This window comes from Onychostoma macrolepis, chromosome 09 (genome assembly GCF_012432095.1).
Source record: "Onychostoma macrolepis isolate SWU-2019 chromosome 09, ASM1243209v1, whole genome shotgun sequence".
NCBI classification, from domain to species: domain Eukaryota; kingdom Metazoa; phylum Chordata; class Actinopteri; order Cypriniformes; family Cyprinidae; genus Onychostoma; species Onychostoma macrolepis.
Window position 1 is genome coordinate 27,247,559 of NC_081163.1, and position 21,620 is coordinate 27,269,178.

The 21,620-nt window shown below is 38.8% G+C and overlaps 2 protein-coding genes across 2 annotated transcripts in view; one reads left to right on the forward strand and one right to left on the reverse strand.

Annotated features, from left to right (window-relative positions):
• The window catches only part of osbpl6 (oxysterol binding protein-like 6), a 93,321-nt gene extending 82,248 nt beyond the window's left edge, over window positions 1-11,073 (forward strand). Inside the window, exon 23 of the mRNA XM_058787167.1 lies at window positions 7,658-11,073. Within this exon, the coding sequence (XP_058643150.1) occupies window positions 7,658-7,766 (109 nt within the window). The 3' untranslated portion in view covers window positions 7,767-11,073. The remainder of the gene's footprint in view (window positions 1-7,657) is intronic.
• A 730-nt stretch (window positions 11,074-11,803) lies between these two features.
• prkra (protein kinase, interferon-inducible double stranded RNA dependent activator) lies at window positions 11,804-21,038 on the reverse strand. The gene is made up of 8 exons (XM_058787332.1): window positions 20,897-21,038; window positions 20,412-20,581; window positions 20,223-20,304; window positions 20,078-20,141; window positions 18,394-18,511; window positions 18,206-18,300; window positions 17,475-17,637; window positions 11,804-17,027 (listed from the first exon to the last, which is right to left on the reverse strand). The coding sequence occupies exons 1-8, from the start codon at window positions 20,908-20,910 to the stop codon at window positions 16,870-16,872; spliced, it is 864 nt and encodes a 287-aa protein (XP_058643315.1). The 5' UTR covers window positions 20,911-21,038; the 3' UTR covers window positions 11,804-16,869.
• Window positions 21,039-21,620: the final 582 nt, after the last annotated feature.

The window sequence follows — 21,620 nt, forward strand, 5'->3', positions numbered from 1 at the left end:
GAGACACTAGAGCTAAGGCCTTGGAAGGCCATCTACGTGCAGCCAGAGCTGAAGTCCAAACCCTGACTCAGCAGTTCTGCAACATTAAAGAGGAGCATAACATGGTCCAAGTCCAGAAAGAACTGAGGCAGTCCTACTGCGCACGGACTCAAGTAAAAGACACCCTTCTGCATGTCACACAGCCAGCAGTGCAAACCCCCTCATCCCTGTACATAGATACAAAGGGGGGAGCCAAAGCCTCTGCTTGACACTTCACAAGTCAACTTCCTGAGAACCTCTGCAGCTGCAGAAGGAAAGGGATTAATTCAGGCAAGCCCTGAAACAGCACATTACGTAACACTCAAAGACCGAAAGGCCAGAAACATCCCTGCATTCACACCAGAAGGCACCCAGCATTGCCACAGCGCAAAACCCTCCTACAAAAAGACTCACAGTCAGCATAAGACATAGAGTATTTAAAGTAGATGAAAACACGTGCTTAAAGAGAAGCAAGAGTATGCATTAGCAAATTTAGGATTTTGCTGATTAAAAGGAAATCTTGAATGGAAGTGTAAGCTCCACATGTCAACAGACTATGCACGGCTATTTTGAAACCTACAGACATTTGCTACACACTGTTTGAATTGGCACTGCTGCGCATTGGTTGCCATGACAATGACTTGTCACAGGAAACACCACCTCCAGATAGCACATACATCATGAGTGCAACCTGGTCTCACAGAATTCCGTGTTATGACCACGGACCCTTAACTCCGAATCTGTGGTGGCATCACGGAATCGCCGAAAATTCTGTGATGGGCTCACAGAAGTGATACTAATGTAAGTGTCACCGACACGTTCTCACTCCCAACTCGTCACATATTGAAGCTTGGTCAGGACCCCTTTGGCATCGCTTTTTGACATTCAAGGTACAACTTTAGCGTAATTTTTCGACTTGCAGGGTCCTCCGTTGCTTTAAATAGGAAACCCTTATCGTCAATATGCCGATGCGATACTGGGAATTTTATCGTCATAATTAAATTATATATTGGGTAACAACATTGCCATTATTGCATATATGTTGGGTGTGATTTTTCAATGTAAACAGCCACAACAGTTTTATTTATATTACATTACACATTTATGAGCAAGTAACCCACCCCCTGCCCCTAAACCTACCATTTGTCAATAAAACAGAAGATATAACAGACAGACACAACTACTGTCATAATTTATTCAAAAAGTATTAATGTTCCAAGTCTTTCCAGGCAAAACGATTGATTTGTGAGAGGAATAGACGCGATCGCCATCTCTGTCGGCCGTAAAGCTCTTCCTATGTGCTGCAGTCTCTGTGCGTAAATTCAAAAAATGCCGCCAGAAGAAGCTTTGGTTGTGAAATGCCATTGGCTCTTACATGTCTCGTGATTGATTGCGTCATGCTGTTGTGACAGGCAATTGGCTCTTGTATGTCTCATGACCGATTGCGTCATGGTTACGGGACGGGAGTATCTTTTTGATTGAGATGTGAGCACGTTAACGGAGTGGGATCATTTTCAGCGATTAAAACCTTGTATTTTACTCTCTTCTTCGCAAAAAGACTTTGTATGGCTTCAGAAGACTTGGAATGCAACATGACTTGTTTGTAATGCTTTTATACTGCTTGTTTATGGTCAGCTTTTGCAATAAATACCTGTGACTGCACTTATATTTGCCTGTGTGTCTTTTATATTGTTCATAAGTGGGTAGGTTTAGGGTAGGGGTGGGTTAGGTACTCCAGTGAAAGTATAAATTTATATACAAATATAACTGCATTGGAGTCACTCTTTTTACCACACACGTCAATTGAGGCAGCGCTGGTGTTGAACCAGTGGATCCGTGTGTGGACCACGGCTGATGCCTGTCACTGACTTACATTGGTATCACTTCTGTGAGCCCATCACGGAATTTTCTGCGATTCCGTGATGCCACCACAGATTCGGAGTTAAGGGTCCGTGGTCATTACACGGAATTCTGTGAGACCAGGTTGCACCAGACTGTAAGCAAACCACCTGAGCCAGTTAAGCTAACACAACCTAGTGGCCCTTCAGCTTAGTCTAAGCTAACTAATAACTTCAGCAGTTAGCATCATTCACTTGAAGCCTTTAACTACAGCTTGTGGGTATGCAGTGTAAAGTGATCTAACCCATTTTCATTTTACCATATTTCTGGTTCCTGATTTCTCACTTTTGCTTTCCTTACCTTTAAGTCTTCTCAGCTAGTTTCACCTTCACTATTTTAGGTGTATCCCCTCTTGAGGGCTGTTCAACTAAATTTGCATTTACTTAATTAAATCTAAATTTAATTACATGTAAACTGTTCAGTTAGAGAAGAATTGTTCTTATAGATATTGGGAATTGTTCAATAGCACATTGACTAAACCTTATGGAAGGACACGCCCATGGTGTGTCTTGAACATGCACCAGCCATGACCAACTATGGAGTGATGATCAAAGCAAACCTAATGGTTAGTTAAGAGTGCGATTGAGTATTCCCAATTTCAGGTCACTCTGCTGTTTTAATCACTTATTTAAGTTTTCTTGTTTTTGTTTTTTTATCCTAATAATAGCAGTCAGCTATTCACTTATTTATACTTGAATCTATTTGATTTATTTACATTCACCCCTCTTGGTCTAGTGTGGTTTCGTTTCCTCATAGAGCCAGAAGGAACCAGACACACTTTTCATTGGGGGTTCTGTTTATTCTCAACGAGTGCACTAAGTTCTATGACCTTGCTACACAAGTAATCTCAATGATTACAAGGGCATAACTATAGCCATGCGCACTGGTAACCAGCATAATCCGAATAGGAAAGCTGTCCTCTTTCCCTTTCCTTTTCTTCATTTATTTTTATTATTATTATTTTTATTTTTATTTTTTCCTCTCCTTCACTTCTTAAGAGATCTAGCCTGTTGCGAGCCATCAGGAGATTCTGAGGAATAATTTGATCATAACAACCATCTTAAGTGATTTATTAAATCTTGGCTTACGCCCTCCAAGAAATATTCTCAGAACCACACAAATCTTAGCATCCTAGCATCCACAGCTAAGATATTAATCATAGAAGACACACTTCACTAGCAAGCTATGCCCGAAACAACAAGCTGTATGTTATATCCCTTGCTGGCCCATTAAAATTTAAGCTTTGAACTCTTTAGGGTGGTGCCTTAGTCTCTCACCTTTACTCTCACCACGAGTGTGCCAAAATGTTGCAGATGCTCAGCTTATCCTCCCAGGTGGGAGACATGAAGAACTGACTAGCCATTGCGAGGAACACCGTTCCACCCAGGGGTGCTGACAACCTACAACACCAGAGCCGAATGTAACTGGAAAATGAAGAGGACCAATGACACATGACCCAAGCCAGAGTTACAGCCATGCTGGGCCGACCAAGGTTATCATCACCTTAGCCCATCTCATGTATCTGAAACAAACGGTAAAAACAACCTCACTCAACAGATCACAGAGGCCCGCAAGGAGCAGACATGTGCTCAAAGCCTCACAGACCATCTAGATACTGAGAATCAAGCCAGAATCAAAAGACTTCAAAAGGCTCAGATAACTGCTGAACAAGGATAGCAGTTGGAAAAAGCAACACAAGACCAGCACAGAATTGTCACCGTGGCAACAGCCCAGGTACCAGACCAGCCACTTGGAGGGGCCATGGAAAAGTACATTCTCATCCTGCGAAAACCATGATATGTCCCAACAGCAGTCCACCACAACATCCTCCTTCATAGGTGCCAAACGGAGGCTGCACAAGGACTGCTGGACACGCCTACTGCTGAGTTACTGGAGCTGCTGACACTAGCAAAAGAGCTCCTTGAACAGAACTCAACTGAGAAGCACTGGGAAGGACAAACTTCTGACTCCTTGCCCGACGCAACTCAGCGTCAGACCCCTCCAAGGGAGGAGCATCCTGTAAAACTAGCAACACCCTAGAAGCAGCCAGACAACGTTGGATAGAGCAATGGGCCCACATGCCCAACAGCGAAACCTCTACCAACACAACTCAGGCAAGCTCAAGTCGGTGCCGGCACAAGAGCAAAGCACACCACAAACATTGGATTTCTGGTGACGTTCAAGCAGAATAGAGGGCTAACAACCACCTGCTGCCCTCCTGCCACCATCACTAGGTCAGTCTGAAACACTTTTCACACTGCAAAATCTCCATAACCATTCCCTGCAATCCCTGGAACCACCTGCTCTCTCATAAGCGAGAGTTCAACCCAGCGGTTCCAAACCGCAGGTTACCACAGATAGCCTATGGGCTAACAACACCTAAAACAACCATCTGACCTTGACCAACTCTCTTCAAGATGACAGGTGACACAGCCTCGACACCTGCTGCTCAAGCTCGAGGACTCACACCTTGCTACAGCCTACATCACCACAGCACACCACCTGACAACATCCACAACCACTCCTGCAGGCACTAACAGCCAGAGAGCCACCACGTCCTTCAAGCCTCGCGTGCCAGAGGCGTGTCTGATTTTCCTACTAATTTTCCATCGTTCCCCATTGTCTACAAGAAACAACAACACTCGAAAGCGGGGATTTATGTAGCGTTTGGACCAATCAGACACACATTTAGTCATTATACTTAATGAATAATCCCGAAAACCCTCTCATTCCACAAACAAACTGTGAGGGTCTATGGACCTTTCTCCTGAAAGAGCACCCTAAAGGGCTCAGCTACCAGGGAAACCATCTGATAAGACTGTTTTATTGCTCAAAAGTATGTGAGATGCGAAGTGCAGTAAGAACAGACCCTTCTGAAACCCACTCAATGCTCATAAAAACAGAACTTTCCTCCTTTTCATTTATAGACAAACCTTTCTACGAATGAACATGCATCCCAGGACATTGTGTGTATGATATTTAACTGTCTTGTATGGTGTCTCTTGCATTGTATTTTGTTGTATGCATGCTTTATGAGTGAAGTATTAGTTAATGTAACCCCACCTATATCGTGTCTCCTACCAAAGTAATGCTCATTTGATGACGGACACTTTGGTGTACATCACCTCCTCATAGAATGCCATGTGTGTTTGTAATTTAATCAAAGTATAGACTGCCAGAGCCATTCGAACCATGCTCTCAGACAAAGGGTCATAAAACCCCCCAATATTTCCAGCCTCCCTCTTGGAAATTCAGCCTTTCTCATTGGTCAAGCCCACCCTGACTTTTAAAGGGCTCACGCACAGGTCCTCCCCTCTCTTCTGCAAAATGTTCCGACTGCTGCCCGTGTGGTTGGACTCACGGAGCGCCTAAGCTGGTGTGGGTGCGCCCGGCAGGCCCCAACATATAGAGCCGCGTGCGATCCCCCCAAGCCTGGGGGGATGGCTCTTGACCACAAAGAGTCAGACTAATACCACTGGAGTTCATCTTCAATCAACCCTTGAATTCGCCATCATGGAAATGCCCTCGCTCAGACATTTCTCTCTCTCCGATACCGGCAGTCTCTGCATCTTTATCTCTGGATTGCGGCTTGCAGTTCCACTGCGGCCCACAGGGCTAGCAGGCCCCATTTTACACCCAGCCATGTGCTTACTTAGGAGAGAGGACTCTCTCAACCCCAACAGAGTCAAGAACAACCTCGGAGTTTCAAGAGATTGCAACTTCGGCCATCGAATGGAACCATTCAGACCCTCTTCAGAGGCTTCACGAGACTCTCGTTCCACAGCCAAGTCGAATGCAAGTTTCGTTCCTTTCACCACACAGAGGCTTGTTGTAAGCTATCGTATACTGTGCTTTGAATTAGAGACTGATGGTTCTTTCAGATGGTCAACTCAGCTTCATTTCCCCTGTTTCTGTCCAGTTTCATTCATCCAGTTCACTTACCCTTCCCATGTACCATGTATTTGTGTGTGTGTGTGTGTGTGTGTGTGTGTGTGTGTGTATATATATATATATATATATATGTTTGTATTTGTTTGGACTAGTTATGTGTTTGTGATTTAGTTAATAAAACTTTGTACACAATACATACGAGTATTCATTTCTGATTCCCTGCTTGCATCAAAGTCAATTTAACGATTTTGTTACATGCTCTGAGTAGTACTGTACCTTAAAAAGGGTATTTCTCTTACCCTGGAAATTAAGATTTCTTTGAATTAATAAATAATCAATACTGAGCTTTCGCTAGACGACCTGGTCAATTGATTGTACCGTAAATTCTGCTTTATCAAGCTAATTCTATTTACTTAACTCTTTATAATTAATTATAATATTTGGTTATGATTAATTATTAATATTTCCCCCTTGAGCTAATTTGCTACAATATGTTCATCTTCATTCTTTTCCATACAGGCACTATATTAAACAGTGCATAATGTTTTTCTGTTTCTATACATGAAAACCTCTGTGTATTTGACGAATGTTGCCTCTAATCCACTTCATCTGTGATAAAGTTTTTTCAACTCCCCCGACTGCAAGTGGGAAATCTCGCTGATTGGTTAAATCCAGCCGCAGCGAAGTTGAACACACCAGACTTTGAAGTGTTTGTCATTGAGTTGATCACAAATCTTTTGTAAGAACTGCCTTACAGTTTGATAACACCAAAGCCTGTAATTCTCTGTCAAAGAAAAAAAAGATGCTTTCAACCCTCATGTTGTGTTCCGGTCATTTTGAAAGGATTTTATTTTTCCTGAAATCGCTTGTAATGGTTATCGCATTAGACTAAAACCTACTGTCTGTGCTCACACAGGGTATAATGCTTGTGGTATCAAAAATGGCCAGACTACAAAAATTAGCTTATAAATGTCTTGTTACACTATATTATTACCAAATATTGGATTCAAACTTTTTTTATCGACTTTTCTTAAAAGTTATCAAATTATCAAAGATTTTTTATTTCTTTTTATAACCAATTTATTGTAGGCCTCATTCATGTGAGCTAATTCACCTCATTTTTTGAGTGAAAATTTACAAAATTATCCACCAGTAATGCTTTTTTTTCTCAAAAACAGGTGCATGAGTTCAGATCAGCGAGGCCTACAATTAATAAGTTCCAAAAAGAAAAACAAACCCTGTGCTAATTGAAAGAAAACAAGTTGACAAAAAGATTGAATCCAAAGTGATAATATAGCATAATGAGAGATTTACAAGCTGTTTTTAAAAGTCCAGGAACACCAAATTAAGTGAAGTGTTTTCAGGACAGCACAAGGGTTAAGAACATATTTGTGACTCTGTACCACAAAACCAGTCATAAGTATATTTGTAGCAGTAGCCAACAATAGATTGTATGGGTCAAAATTATTAATTTTTGTTTTGTCAAAAATCATTAGGATATTAAGTAAAGATCATGTTCCTTGAAGATATTTTGTAAATTTCCTACTGTAAATTTATATAAACACGATTTTTGATTAGTAATATGCGTCTCTAAGGACTTTGTTTGGACAACTTTAAAGGGGATTTTCTCAATATTTAGATTTTTTTGCACCTTCAGATTGCAGATTTTCAAATATTGTCCTATCCTAACAAACCATACATCAATGGAAATCTTATTTATGCAGCTTTCAGGTGATGTATAAATCTCAATTAAAAAAAAAAATTACCCTTATGACTGGTTTTGTGATCCAGGGTCACATTTGATACTTAACCAAATGTGAGTTTAACCTGTGCTTCCTCTGTGTAACAGGAAGGTTATGGACAGTAACCAGAGGGAGAGATGGGTGTCTAACAACACGTACTGGGAACTGCGCAAGGACCCTGGCTTCCTCAAACTAGAAAACCCTCAGCTGTGGTAGATCCAGATACCTGTGCTGATGACGCCTTCACTGCTGACTGCAGATGCTTACTATGCAGAACAGGAGCAGCCTGGGACTTCCCTCTAGATTTGGATTTTATCTCCAGAAACGGACTGAAAAACAAAAAACAAACACTCTCTCCTCATCACTTCGGCAGGCTCCGCCTCCATATTCTCCCTCTCCATAGTAACAGAGAGACAGTGCTGTTGTCAGGGCAAAAGTGAGAGCTGTAGAGCTGTCCACATGAAGCCGGTTGTGCTTCCTGTTAAGTCCTTGCCTTAAGAAGTCGCATCTCAACAACAACGTTTTACGCTTTTAGTGAAATTCCCTTAACTTCTTGGTTTAGATGGACTGAATTTGCTCTTGGTGACATTCTGCATGTGTAGATGGCAGCTTTCATCGGCAATATGCTACACGAACTCATCAAAACTACATTTAGACAATTTTAGTGGTATTTTTGTAAACGACCAAAAGAAGGGAATTGCTTTGGCAGTTAAAGCTGTGCCGTGACTCAATCTGTCCCTCCTCATATTTGACGGCAGCCATCAGAGGGGCGGCTCAGTGTGCTGAACATGTGATGGTTTTATAATTGTGCGCCTCCACCTTTCAAACCCTTTCAAAGAATCAAGGCTAAAAGAGAGTTCCTGGACCCAACCTGCAACACTGTGCAGAAAGACCACAAAAGACACCCCAGGACTCACTGACTCCTGTATTTCTGTAGCTGCAACTGTACATTAGCGCTCTTAATTTAAAGCAGAAGTGTGACATTTATGCACCTCTAATTGCACCAAATCAAATTCAAGAAATTATATTTTCCAAACAGGTTTTACAAGCACTCGCCACCTTCGGAAACACTAGTCAGTGCCCTGCGAAACAGATTATTACAGGTAGTTTTCGCCCTGAAGTCACACCATTGGTTGAGCCAGAAGTCAGACGCACGCTGCATTTAAAGGGATAGTTTACCCAAAATTAAAAACCTGTTATTTTCTTCCCTCATCATTCTCAACCCATAAGACTTTTCGTTTCGTTTGAAACACAGTATTTTTAATAAACCTGAGTGGTGTGTGTCCTTCCATTGACAATTTCAGGTAACCAAAGTCATTGTAAAACAAGCTTCCACGTTTACCATATTTGATGTGCTCTATGTATGTGTCGATCACTGTTTAGGTGTAAATAAAAGTAAAAAAATAAATCAGTTCATCATATCAAGTGGCCATATCTCTTCAGAAGATTTAGATTAAAATGCTTGATAGCTTTATAACGCCTTTTTTTTGGATCTTTTAAGTTTTGGTTACCTTGACTTTCAATGTAAGGAAGAAAACCTCTCAGATTTCATTAAAAATACCTTCATTTGTGTTTCAAAAATTAACCAAAGTCTTACAGGTTTGGAACAAGCAGACATGTACACTGCGAACGTGTACACTGAGTGTTTCATCGACTCGTTGTTCTGAACATGAGCTTCACAACAAGAGTGGTGAAGTGCTGCTGCATACTACATACTTCAGTGCCCCACATCTTGCTTACAACATACTGTTTAGGAGACGGATGTCAGCAAAGACCTGAGAAGTGTGTGGAATGGAAAGCTATCGTATTGCATACTACACAGTATGCTGTAACATTTCATGCAGTGTACTACATTTTCACATGACTTCACCATGCGTTTAATTCAGCAAAGTCCAGATTTCATCTAGGATATAAATAGTTAAAAAACTGTTTTTAAAAATTTGACTTTTGGAAGTCTGAGTAAATGCTAATTCAAAAAGATGTTTAAAAATCTGTCACGGAAATGGACGGTGAAGTCAAACATGATGCATTGTGGGATACATCATTTGGCATACTCAGGTTGTATACTGCATTGCAAATTTGGAACCGCACCCTGCCATACTATTCTTACAATTTCTAGCACATATAGATATAAAGTAATAAAAGTAGTATTCTAGTATGCGGTTCCGAGTTCAAAACTCCGAATGAATCGTCCAGATATCTAGTGCATACTGAAAACTTCTATGTGCAAACTACAGAAATATGTTGCTGAAGTATGCTAGTATGCTAAATAGCATACTACCAAATACTGATTCTGGGTAACTGGATATGACTTCTTGAATTAAACATGCTGAGATAAATCATGTGACAACAATGTAGCAGAATACATTTGAATAATGCATGCTGTTTTCCATACTATTTTTAAAACAAGCAGTATCCAACATAGTATGCAGTATGTAGTACACTAGTATTCTAGTGCAAACGGATATCTAGTTTCTAACATTTGACCTAGACCTCATTCATCAAACACAAAATCATTCGTAAAATCATTATTGTGTATTTTGTTGAATTCGATTCGCCTGTGCAGATCTGAATGTTTTATTTTCTTTAAATGTAGTTTTTTAGATCATTTTAAAGATTTTTATTTTATGTGAGTAGATTATAAAAGAAACAGTAGAATGTCAGTAGATGTTAAAAAAAAAGAAAAAGCCAAAAACAGTGTAGTCACAGTGACAGAGATGATCTCTGCCATTAGTGGACCCGTACGTCACTGTTTGAGTCCTTCACTGTGCCTTAACGCATATGAAACCATATCAACACACTCTACTGAGCACAGTCCATCCCCAGCACCTCATCTTCTGCACACTGACGCACTTTCCTCCGGTAAGACCCTGCAGAGCCCAACCACACTATAAAACACAGGCTGCTGGATATGAACGGCAGCGGAAACAAACAAGGAGGCCTGAAACTCCGTCTTCACACAGGTGTGCATCTACTAAACTACGTATTGAGTTCTTATATTGCAGATACTTTGTGATCGTTGTTTTTTTTTTCTGTTAAGTTTGACGTTGAGATGCTTCTTGAAACCGTCTTTATCCACACATCAAGAGCTGATCCGACTGAATGTTTCTGAAGCTTATAGAGAAGATTATTTTAGATTTATCTAGCCTAAGATGAGAAGAAATACTGTCGAGTTCCTCGTAGGAAAGGCGTTGTAGTGAGTGCATCTGCTGTTAGTTTCTCACCATTGCATGAAAACATGTCACGGCCTGCCAATGATCTCTGATGCCTTATTAAAATGTCCGTTTAATTTCTATCTCGCTAGATCCTCACTGAGACGTCCTGCACTGTGTGTGGGGGTTTTATTCGTGTGTTCAGCTTTCCTCTGAAGAAGTGCAATTGTACGATGACATCTCTCTTTGTTCGCAGCTGCTCCAGTGCTCTACTGCTGTACAACTCCTGGTGTGTCATTAGGACACTCTCCAGACCCGCTGTTTCACATTTAAATTCATAGTAAGAAATACATATTTATGTTCCAAGTCATTATCTGTATCCTGTGTCTGTTGTTTATTATCAGTCTCATTATTCAACTAGAATTCAGAACCTCATTTTAAAGAGATGAGGAGATTAATCTAGAGTTTTAAGATTTATTCATTATTGACAATGCCAATTCTTTATTATTATTTTGAAGTGTAATATCCTTCAGTCTCAGTATCTAAAAATACTTACAGAACTCATTCTACATTTAAAAATTATTATTATTATTATTATTTTGCTCTGGAAAGCTTAGAAATGTGGAATGATACATGGTTCTTTATCTGAGCTTTAAAGGAACACTCCACTTTTTTTGGAAATAGGCTCATTCTCCAACTCCCCCAGAGTTAATAAGTTGAGTTTTACCGTTTTTGAATCCATTCAGCTGATCTCTGGATCTGGCGATAGCACTTTTAGCATAGCTTAGCATAGATCATTGAATCCGATTAGACCAGTAGCATTGCGTTCAAAAATGACCAAAGAGTTTCGATATTTGTCCTATTTAAAATTTGACTCTTCTGTAGTTATATCGTGTACTAAGACCGGCGGAAAATGAAAAGTTGCGATTTTCTAGGCGGATATGATTAGGAACTATACTCTCATTCCGGCGTAATAATCAAGGAATTTTGCTGCCGTACCATGGCCGCAGCAGGCGCAGTGATATTACGCAGAGCCTGAAAGTAGTCCCCAGCTAGGTAACTAGTTATAACTTTTCATTTTCCGCCGGTCTTACTACACGATATAACTACAGAAGAGTCAAGTTTTAAATAGGACAAATATCGAAACTCTTTGGTCATTTTTGAACGCGATGCTACTGGTCTAATCGGATTCAATGATCTATGCTAAGCTATGCTAAAAGTGCTATCGCCAGATCCAGAGATCAGCTGAATGGATTCAAAAACGGTAAAACTCAACTTATTAACTCTGGGGGAGTTGGAGAATGAGCCTATTTCCAAAAAAAGTGGAGTGTTCCTTTAAATTCACTCAAAAATAATAGGCATTAAAAAGTTAATTCATAACTTCTATGGCGATGGGGGTATCAGTGTTGGGTGTAACGCGTTACAAGAAATGTGAGTTACGTAATCAGATTACTTTTTTTCAAGTAACTTTTTTATTTTACAAGAACATATACAAGTTGCTTTTTCAAATAAGTAACTCCAGTTACTTTGTTTCCCATGTCTTGACTGACAGCTCTCGTGTTGCCATGTTGAGAGAAATCGGGAGTGAGTGCAGAGCCGCTGTTTGCGCTGTGTGAACGTGTTACCGTAGTTCTAGACTGAAAATGAACATTTACTTATCTCGCCTGCACAAAAACAGATTCAGTATTCCTCGAAATGAATAAAAACAATCAAATGCAAACTCAGAACATGACACAAACCTGCAGTAATTAAATACGTTAAATAACACAAATATCCTCTATGTATTTAATCCCATTTTATTCCTATTTTACTGCTGACCTTCGTCTATTCTCCATGCAATCCAGAATGGCAGCACAGCTGAAAGGTTTGTTTGAGTTGCGCCCTCTACTGTAGAGATGTGAATTTACATTTCCTTCAGCCTGACACTTATTCATTTCACTTTTGCATTTGCCAAAAATAGAACTTTTTGTATTAAAAACAAACAAGCCCAGGTGAGAAAAACTAACGCAAAAGTAACTTAACACATTACTTTTCATGAAAAGTAACTATTAGTTACTTTTTTAGGGATTAATGAAATAGTGGAACAAGAAACATCTGATCCATGGGGAGAAAAATCATGTTCATTTTCTAAAATAGAAATAAAACTGAACACCTCAATATTGCAATCAGTGCAACAGGGTCTTAAACATATGCAAACAATGAAGTCTCAGTTAAATCAATATCCCTCAAATAGTTCTCTAATATAACGGATGAATAAAATAATATTCAGTAAAATTAATAGTCAAAGTCTACTTGCACTGGATGTGTTGGTTTTGGTCTCATCACTTCCTGCAGCCATGTCAATCAATTATGAACACTTAATATTAAGTGGCTTACATTTTAGACACAATATTTTAAGGGGCTTCAGTTCTGGTTACTGCTCAGAGGTTGCACTACTATTTTAGGATAGTTTCACTTCAGCTTTTTCACATGTAGCATATGCTTGTTTGGAGGCGATAAGAGCAGAAGGCAAGGTGTGCAAATAAAAGATTGAGATGTGCCATCAAAGCAGTTGATTATCGTACAGGTAAGTGCCATTTATGCAATTTTGAATCCAAATGAATTTCCAGCTCCCTTCAGCATATGTAGTTCAATGCTTTTTATTCATTTTCTATAACTGCTGTGAGCAAACAAAAGGGTGAAATGAAATTTGTTACCGATAAATAAAAATGACACAATGATATATGGTTTCTCAAGGATATTGAACTCATGATGCATTATAGTTCAATGTGTCAAAAAAGTAAATGTCAAGAAAAATTGGTTTGTGACATAACCCCTCGACACTGCAACTGGTCAATCAACAGAAAAATAATTTGATTATTTAGTAAGACCTTTTTACAGTATATGTGACCCTGGACCACAAAACCAGTCATAAGTAGCTTGGGTATATTTGTAGTAATAGCCAATAATACATTGTATGGGTCAAAATGATCAAAAATCATTAGGATGTTAAGTAAAGACTACGTTCCTTGAAGACATTTTGTAAATTTCCTACCGTAAATATATTAAAACAATTTTTGATTAGTAATATGGATTGCTAAGGACTTCATTTGAACAACTTTAAAGGCGATTTTCTCAATGTTTAGATTTTTTGGCACCCTCAGATTTCCAAATAGTTGTAGCCTATCTCGGACAAATATTGTCCGATCCTAACAAACCATACATCAATGGAAAGCTTATTTATTCAGCTTTCAGGTGAAATCTAAAAAAAATTGAGCCTCATGACTGGTTTTGTGGTCCAAGATCACATATGTAGTCTTTGCCGTGACACACGTGATGAATTATTTTGAAACTGTTTTAAAGATTATGTAGTTTAAGATTAAGAAATTTCATTTAAATCAAATGTCGGATGATGTTGGAGATGCAGGCTATTCATGCAAGAAAACAAGCAAATGTGGAAAATAAGGATTACGTGTTACAATGTTTTCCTTTGGCTTCAGTGTCTTTAACGTTTAACCAGCCCAGGGACTGCAGATGAAAATGATCGATATTGGCTTGAAGTGGCACGTTTATATATTACCAATGTTAACAGATGTGTGTAGGCCTACTTGATAAATAAATACAGTTTATTTTCACTATTTACTATTCATACATTCATATAAAACATTAATGAACACAATACAAATATTAAATATTTACAAATATTCCATTAAACATATGACTATACTACATAAATGTTTTAAGCTGCCTGGTCCCAAATGTTGGTCTCTGATTTTGTTGCCCATGTACTCCGTTTTGCACTCCTTCTCAGATACATCGTTGAAGACCAGGGATGAGATGTGGTCCATCTTTTCAGTATAGGCAGGCACAGGTGCTCCCTTTTGGGACCTGGGAGGCATGTTGATGTTCGATTTGATGGTAAAAATGATCAAAAGAAGTAAACAATACTGTTTTGTTTTTTTGTAATCTATCCATAAAACACTGACACAAAGAGAGAGGGAAGATAAACTGAGCAAACATTTAAGAGCCTATAGCTAGTTGTGCATAACTCGGATGCTTATAATGTAAAATTATATAGGCCTACCTACATGTAATCACTGTAAGAGGTAACTACTAAAGCTTTCAGTATCAGCTTTCATAATGTATTATAATAAAGAAGTGTTGGATTGAATTCTTCAGATAGACACGGGGCGGAAAAGGCTGACAGAGTGCACAAGGCCCGAGGTTGACAGGCGCCTACTACGTTGCACTGCGTGTAGTGAATCACAAGCATTATATCAGAGTTTGATTGTTTTTTGTGGGTTTTTTTTGCAAAAAGTACTTAATCTATGACATGCGAAGTTTGGTTCACTGGTTCACCCTGAAAACCTCATAACTGCTACTGCATCACGGATTTCTTTGTTTTTCTCCAATATGTTAAGCCCAAATGAACTTTGCGTATGAAAAATAGTTATAGGCAAAGCAATAAAATAAGTTAAATAATCACTTCTGCAATTTCAAAATGAATAAAATAAAATGAATCAGTTTCTGAACCAAATGTGAAACCAGCGAGTGTAACGGTGTGTTGTGTGCTATAGCTACATTGTGGTGACCACTAGATGGCCACCCCGTACACCGCACTGAAAAGCTTTGAGTATCCCTGCTGAAAAAAAACAGCTAAAACCAGCCTAAACTGGTTGGCTGGTTTTAGAGGGGTTTTGGCCACTTCCTTAGCTGATCAGGCTGGGAGACCAGCTGGAACAACCAGCTTGACCAGGTTAGGAGACCAGCTAAAACCAGCTACTTCCAGCTTAAACCAGCCAACTTTGTGATAGTTAAGAAGAAAAGCCTCGATGCTTCACAAAGCTTCGTTTATCCTTCACAGTTACCAACAGTTTAAAGCTTTTCACTGCACTCTTGAGCAGATTTTTTAAGCATTGAGAACAAACTGTAAACCTTACAGGTTATTTTTTATTTTATTTTATTTTTTTTTTGCCTTGAGAAGGCACTGTAAACCTGACAGCTTATTCAGTTTTTGCTTACACATAATTTCTGAAACTATAAGCTGTTTTTTTTCCAAACTATACACACAAAACATGCAAAACATTGAGCATATCTCGTAAAATCAAACACTTCTCTCAAAACTTTCCACTCTTAAAAAATGGTGTTTTTGCATAGTAACTCTTTTAGTAAAGGTACTATCTTGCGTCTTTTGCTTGTTCAATGTGCATTGGAGTTAGTATGTGACTGTGAAAAATGAATGTGAAAAATACACTGTATATACAGTGTGTGCGCAATTGATGAACGTCAGTTATTGAACTGACTTGGTCTGTATAACAACTGGCTTGTTAGAGCTGCTTTACTGCTGAATTTGAATTTGTTAATACTGCTTTGAAACAATCTGCACTGTATGAAGTGTTATGGAAATAAAGGTGACTTGCTTGACTTCTATGCATATTCAGAATATATTGACAAAGTACTGTAATACTGGAACTTATTAAATGTAAACTGTAATTTTATGTTTTGAGAAATTAAGTGATCGAATTAAGTATATTTATAATATTTACACTATGAAAAGAAATGCAAGCAGGTAAAAATAATTTACTTATTCAAATCATTGAGTTTTGATTTCTAAGTGAACAAATTGTGTATAAATGTTTTCAAACATGATCAATGGGTGTAAGTGATCAGTAAATAAGTGTAGCATTTTAAAGGCAGTGTTTCCCAAATGAAACACGAGCTGTTAGTTTTGAATAACGTATCTACTGTAGATTTCTTCAGCGATTTACAAAAGTTTGTTTAACAATTACAAACTGAGTGAAAAGCAGATAACGTGCTTGCGGTTAAATATTCGGTATAAGAGTGAATGGTTTCAGTGAGTGTGCCTCGAGTACAACTTTTAGTATGTTAGCAATTTAAAAAAAAACTATGAATATGATGTTTACAATGGATTTATGAAGCAAAAAAAGACACTGACAAACACAAAAACATCTGACTGAATCCACTTAAGAGGTTCACTGTAAAAATGGATGTAAATATAGCACTTTGCAACATCCAAGAATAAACTCAGTGTCGTAACCCAGAAATTGATTTATTTTCTGCATAGAGTCGGGTCTCTTACAGCAGAATGTGTCCATTGGTTGCAGTGCTGGTGTGGGAACAGGACGTGCAGGTCAGAATTCATGCGCACACTGATCCCAGACCTGCTGTTAGTGTTTACTAGCGACCATCTTGATATACTGCAGGGCGTTATGTGCTGCGGTGTTGTGGGCGTTACTGCTGGTCATCCCTGTACCGTGGCACACCGTCACCGGCCGGGTGGACAGTTCCACCAAACACTGGTACTGACCGTTCACTGTCAGCTCATCTGTAAAACACACACACACACACACATGTGACCTTGGACCACAAAACCAGTCATAAGGGTCAATTTTTGGAAATTGAGATTTATACATCATCTGAAAGCTGAATAAATTGATGTGTCTTAACAAACCATACAACTATTTGAAAATCTAGAATCTGAGAGTGCAAAAAAATGTATATTGAGACAATCGGCTTTAAAGTTGTCCAAATGATCTATTTATGATAGGAAATTGACAAAATATCTTCATGGAACATGATCTTTACACAATAGCCTACTGATTTTTGGCATAAAAGAAAAATCGATCATTTTGAACCATACAATGTATTGTTGGCTATTACTAAAAATTTACACGTGCGACTTGAGACTGGTTTTGTGCTCCAGCGTCACATACATCAAACATATCCAGCTCTGATAACACAAAATGCCACAAAGTGAGAAACGAGAACCAACCGATGTCTATGTATGTGACCTGAAAGCCCAGCTCCAGTGAGATCTCCAGCAGCATCTGAATGTAGTCTGTGTTTGGGATGCTGAGCGGCGTCCTCCTCAGGAGGGAAATCTTCTCCCCCGTGGACTGCCGTAAGCTTTCCACATACACACGAGACGGTGGGCTCTGGGGACCACAGGGGACAAGGGGGTTAAAATATGAGCACATCTGATCCCATTTAAATCCTGACTCTGCTGCTCAGTATAATTAAGTTATTATAATACTTTTAATGCTCTGTAATTGTTAATAAATAATATATAACACCAATCTGGTATTATACTGTAATGTTGCATGGCTATAACTACTCATATTATTCACAAAAATACATTTAATAAAGGCACTAGTATCAGTGATATTATAGACTACTATAAACGCCATAATATACATAAAATATTGTCTTTATGTTGTTCCCACATTCATTTGGAGATACAATGTGAAATTATATTTATGATTACAAGCTTTAATGTTAGGTGCGATTCATAATCAATTGAAAACTGTTAACCCCTAATAATAGTTTCTTATTTATTTTTTGTTTAAATAAAGAGTTTACGACGCCGAAACACTGTCTAGCTGTTTCTATCGATGTCTAGCTGTGCATGGAAGATAAACTTCTAATTATGAACTTTTATGGATCGATCCAGAATATTTAGTGAAAGAATCCCAGTGCACGAGTGAACAGATGAGTGTCACTAACCCACGTGATCTCGGGAGATCCGGACAGACTCTGCAGTTTCCCCAGCATGCGTTCGGCTGCTGCGCGTCTGGCCAGCTTTTTAGAGCTGCCGGAGCCTGAGGAGCAAAAGCACATCACAAAACATCAGTAGCTGAGCACTCAAGAGTGCAGCGAGACGTCACGGTACGAGAGAGAGCAGCTAACGGCACCTGACTCCTCCAGTCCTTCCAGGCGGCAGGTAACGGTGAACTCCTTCATGTGATCAGGTCCTGTCTCCATACACACCACATACTCCGGCAGACACCACACCCTCTGCATGGCCAGCTCCTGACACAACACACGCGCAGGCTCTCAGACAGACCCACATATTGTTCGGTGGTTGCTAGGGTATTCTGGGCAGTTTCCAAATACTTTAGATATACTAAGATGGTGCACTTATATGTGACCCTGGACCATAAAACCAGTTATAGGCATCATGGGTATATTCGTAGCAATAGCCAACAATACATTGTATGGGTCAAAATGATCGATTTTTCTTTTATGATATTAAGTAAAGATCATGTTCCATGAAGATATTTTATAAATTTCCTACCTTAAATATATCAAAATGCATTGCTAAGAACTTAATTTGGACAAATTTAAAGGCGATTTTCTCAATATTTCATTTTTTTTGCACCCTCATATTCCAGATTTTCAAATAGTTGTATCTCAGCCAGATATTGTCCTATCCTAACAAACCATGCATACATCAATGGAAAGCTTATTTATTCAGCTTTCAGATGTATAAATATAAATTTTAAAAAACTGACCCTTATGACTGGTTTTGTGGTCCAGGGTCACAAATGTATTGCAGATACAGATAAAGGGATTGCTGATGGAACAGGCAATATGGAAGTAGTAGATCATCTGTACTTGTCACCTATTGTTTTTCAAATACTATAGCTGTGTCCCAAATGACACGCTATATATGACCCTGGACCACAAGACCAGTCTTAAGTCGCTGGGGTATATCTGTAGCAATAGCCAAAAATACAGTGTATGGGTCAAAATTATAGATTTTTCTTTTATGCCAAAAATCATTAGGATATTAAGTAAAGATCATATTCCATGAAGATATTTTGTAAATTTACTACTGTAAATATATCAAAACATCGTTTTTGATTAGTAATATGCATTGCTAAGAATTCATTCATCAACTTTAAAGGCGATTTTCTCAATATTTAGATTTTTTTGCACCCTCAGATTCCAGATTTTCAAATAGTTGTATCTCAGCCAAATATTGTCATATCATAGCAAACCATACATCAATTGAAAGTTTATTTATTCAGCTTTCATATGATGTATAAATCTCAATTTTGAAAAACTGACACTTAAGACTGGTTTTGTGGTCCAGGGTCACATATACACTACACTACCAGTCAAAAGATTTTGAACAGTAAGATTTTTAAAGAATTCTCTTCTGCTCACCAAGCCTGCATTTATTTGATCCAAAGTACAGCAAAAACAGTATAATTTTGAAATATTTTTACTATTTAAAATATGTTTTCTATTTTAATCAATTTTAAATGTACTCAACTGTGTGCTGTATGAATTTTATCAGGTTATTTTGTCATTCATCATCAGAGTTTGACAACCCACCCCCTCCACGATGTTTTTAAAGTTGCGACAGCTGAGTGCATGAAGTGTCCAACATTCATTTTTTTTTTTTTTTAAGTATGCACCATGAATTCGGACACACTACTCTTTTGGCGTACTATTTTTCACATACACAGCGTCAGGTTTCTGCGCTTAGGACTGCAAATGCGCATTGGCTGGTCTAGCCTGAAAAATAAGCTTTTTAACACTATTTGTGCAAAAGAAAGAAAATGATTGGGTCAGTTGTTTGTCAGATACCTGCAGTACTCCTACAGGATTGGATGTGTCACCGGCTTCAGGAGAAAGACCATCTCTCTGATCACTGCAAAAAATTCAGAAAACATGAATAACTGTAGTAAATGATCTATAATAATTCATATCACATCTACAGTGTGGATTTTACTTTAGCTGGGTGTCTCGCTTCAATAATTTCAAAGCGGCTTCTGCAGCTTCATGTTTAGCAGCCTTTTTAGTGGATCCTTGACCTTTAAGAACAAAATATCATCTATTAGAATACTAGTGTGCACTATGTATTATTTATACTCTTACTAGGTGTTATTTAAATAAATCAATATGTATGTAAATATCAGACCATTGCATGTGATGTCTCCTATAGTAACACTGAACATGAAGGAAGGCTGGTGCGTGTCTCCATCAGCCTGTATGAGCTCGTACACAGGCGCGCTGCCGATTTTAATGCCATATTCGTGCAGGATCTGGATGGGTGTTTTATCCTGACAGCGTTGATGAGCCATAGTGACTCTGAGACGAGAACAATATGTTAAAACCTGGTCAGAATAATGATGGAACATAATACAAACATGCTAGATAAGAGCGAACTACAGAAACTACAGCCCAAAACACATCAAAATATATAAGAGGCACTCCATTATAACAATACAGCCTTCCTGTCTGCAAGTGTATATTCAATAAACATCCACCTCAGTCGGAACCGCTGCAGATGTTACATCAAACAGACACGCACGTGTTTAGATACAACAATTATTAAATGTGTGTGTGTGTGTTTGTAAAAGTAACAAGAAGAGCTTGTATGTCAAAATATAAATAACCACTTACTGAGAATCGGCCATTATTGCTGGAGTATGCCGCTTCTGCGTGGATTGGCAAGAGCACTGGCCAATAGTATTCCAGTATACTGACTATAAGCCCCGCCTTCCAAACAGTACCGCGCCAGAGCCCCTCCTACAGGGGAAACCCTCTGTAATGTGTAACGTTGCGGAATCCCGAGGAGGAGATTATAATGTGTTTTTCTTGAATGAAAGTCAATAAAGGAGACACTTCAGCACGCGGAATAGACTGCTTTTGTGTTGGTTTTTGGCACGACGTATTGATTTTAGATTGTAGAAGTCAGGGATGATATTGCGACATATGTGGTTCATTTTACGGCACAGCCCATTCGTATATCTGTGGTGTTGACAACCATTGACACCCAGTTTTTTCGCCAAGTGTGCCGTCTCTTTCAATAAGACGATCTCTGGCTCCACCATTCGTGCGCTTTTGGGATTGGTTATACAGTCTATGGTTGTACCCCTTTTTTTTTTTTTAACAGTGTATGGTTGCAACCAATCGGATTCAGATTTAAGCTTTATTTTGGCAAAATAAAAGGAAGATTCACTTTGCACTAGTAGGCTAACATCATACAGACTGTCACACCTAAACATTAAATTAAACAAAATATACCACAAATGGTCTTTGGTCAGTTTGTCTTTGAGTGGTCGCTGGCTAATGTCTTTGTAGTAAATATCCTGCGTAACGTTAGTGTAGTAAATGGTAAAACAAA

What these genes read in the sequence shown, in the direction of transcription:
- prkra (XM_058787332.1), bottom strand. An exon ending in AGGAGACATCACATGCAATG is followed by an intron (nt 20,305 to 20,411) that starts GTCTGATATTTA and finishes TTGTTCTTAAAG; the next exon opens with GTCAAGGATCCACTAAAAAG. An exon ending in ATCCTGTAGGAGTACTGCAG is followed by an intron (nt 18,512 to 20,077) that starts GTATCTGACAAA and finishes GTGTTGTGTCAG; the next exon opens with GAGCTGGCCATGCAGAGGGT.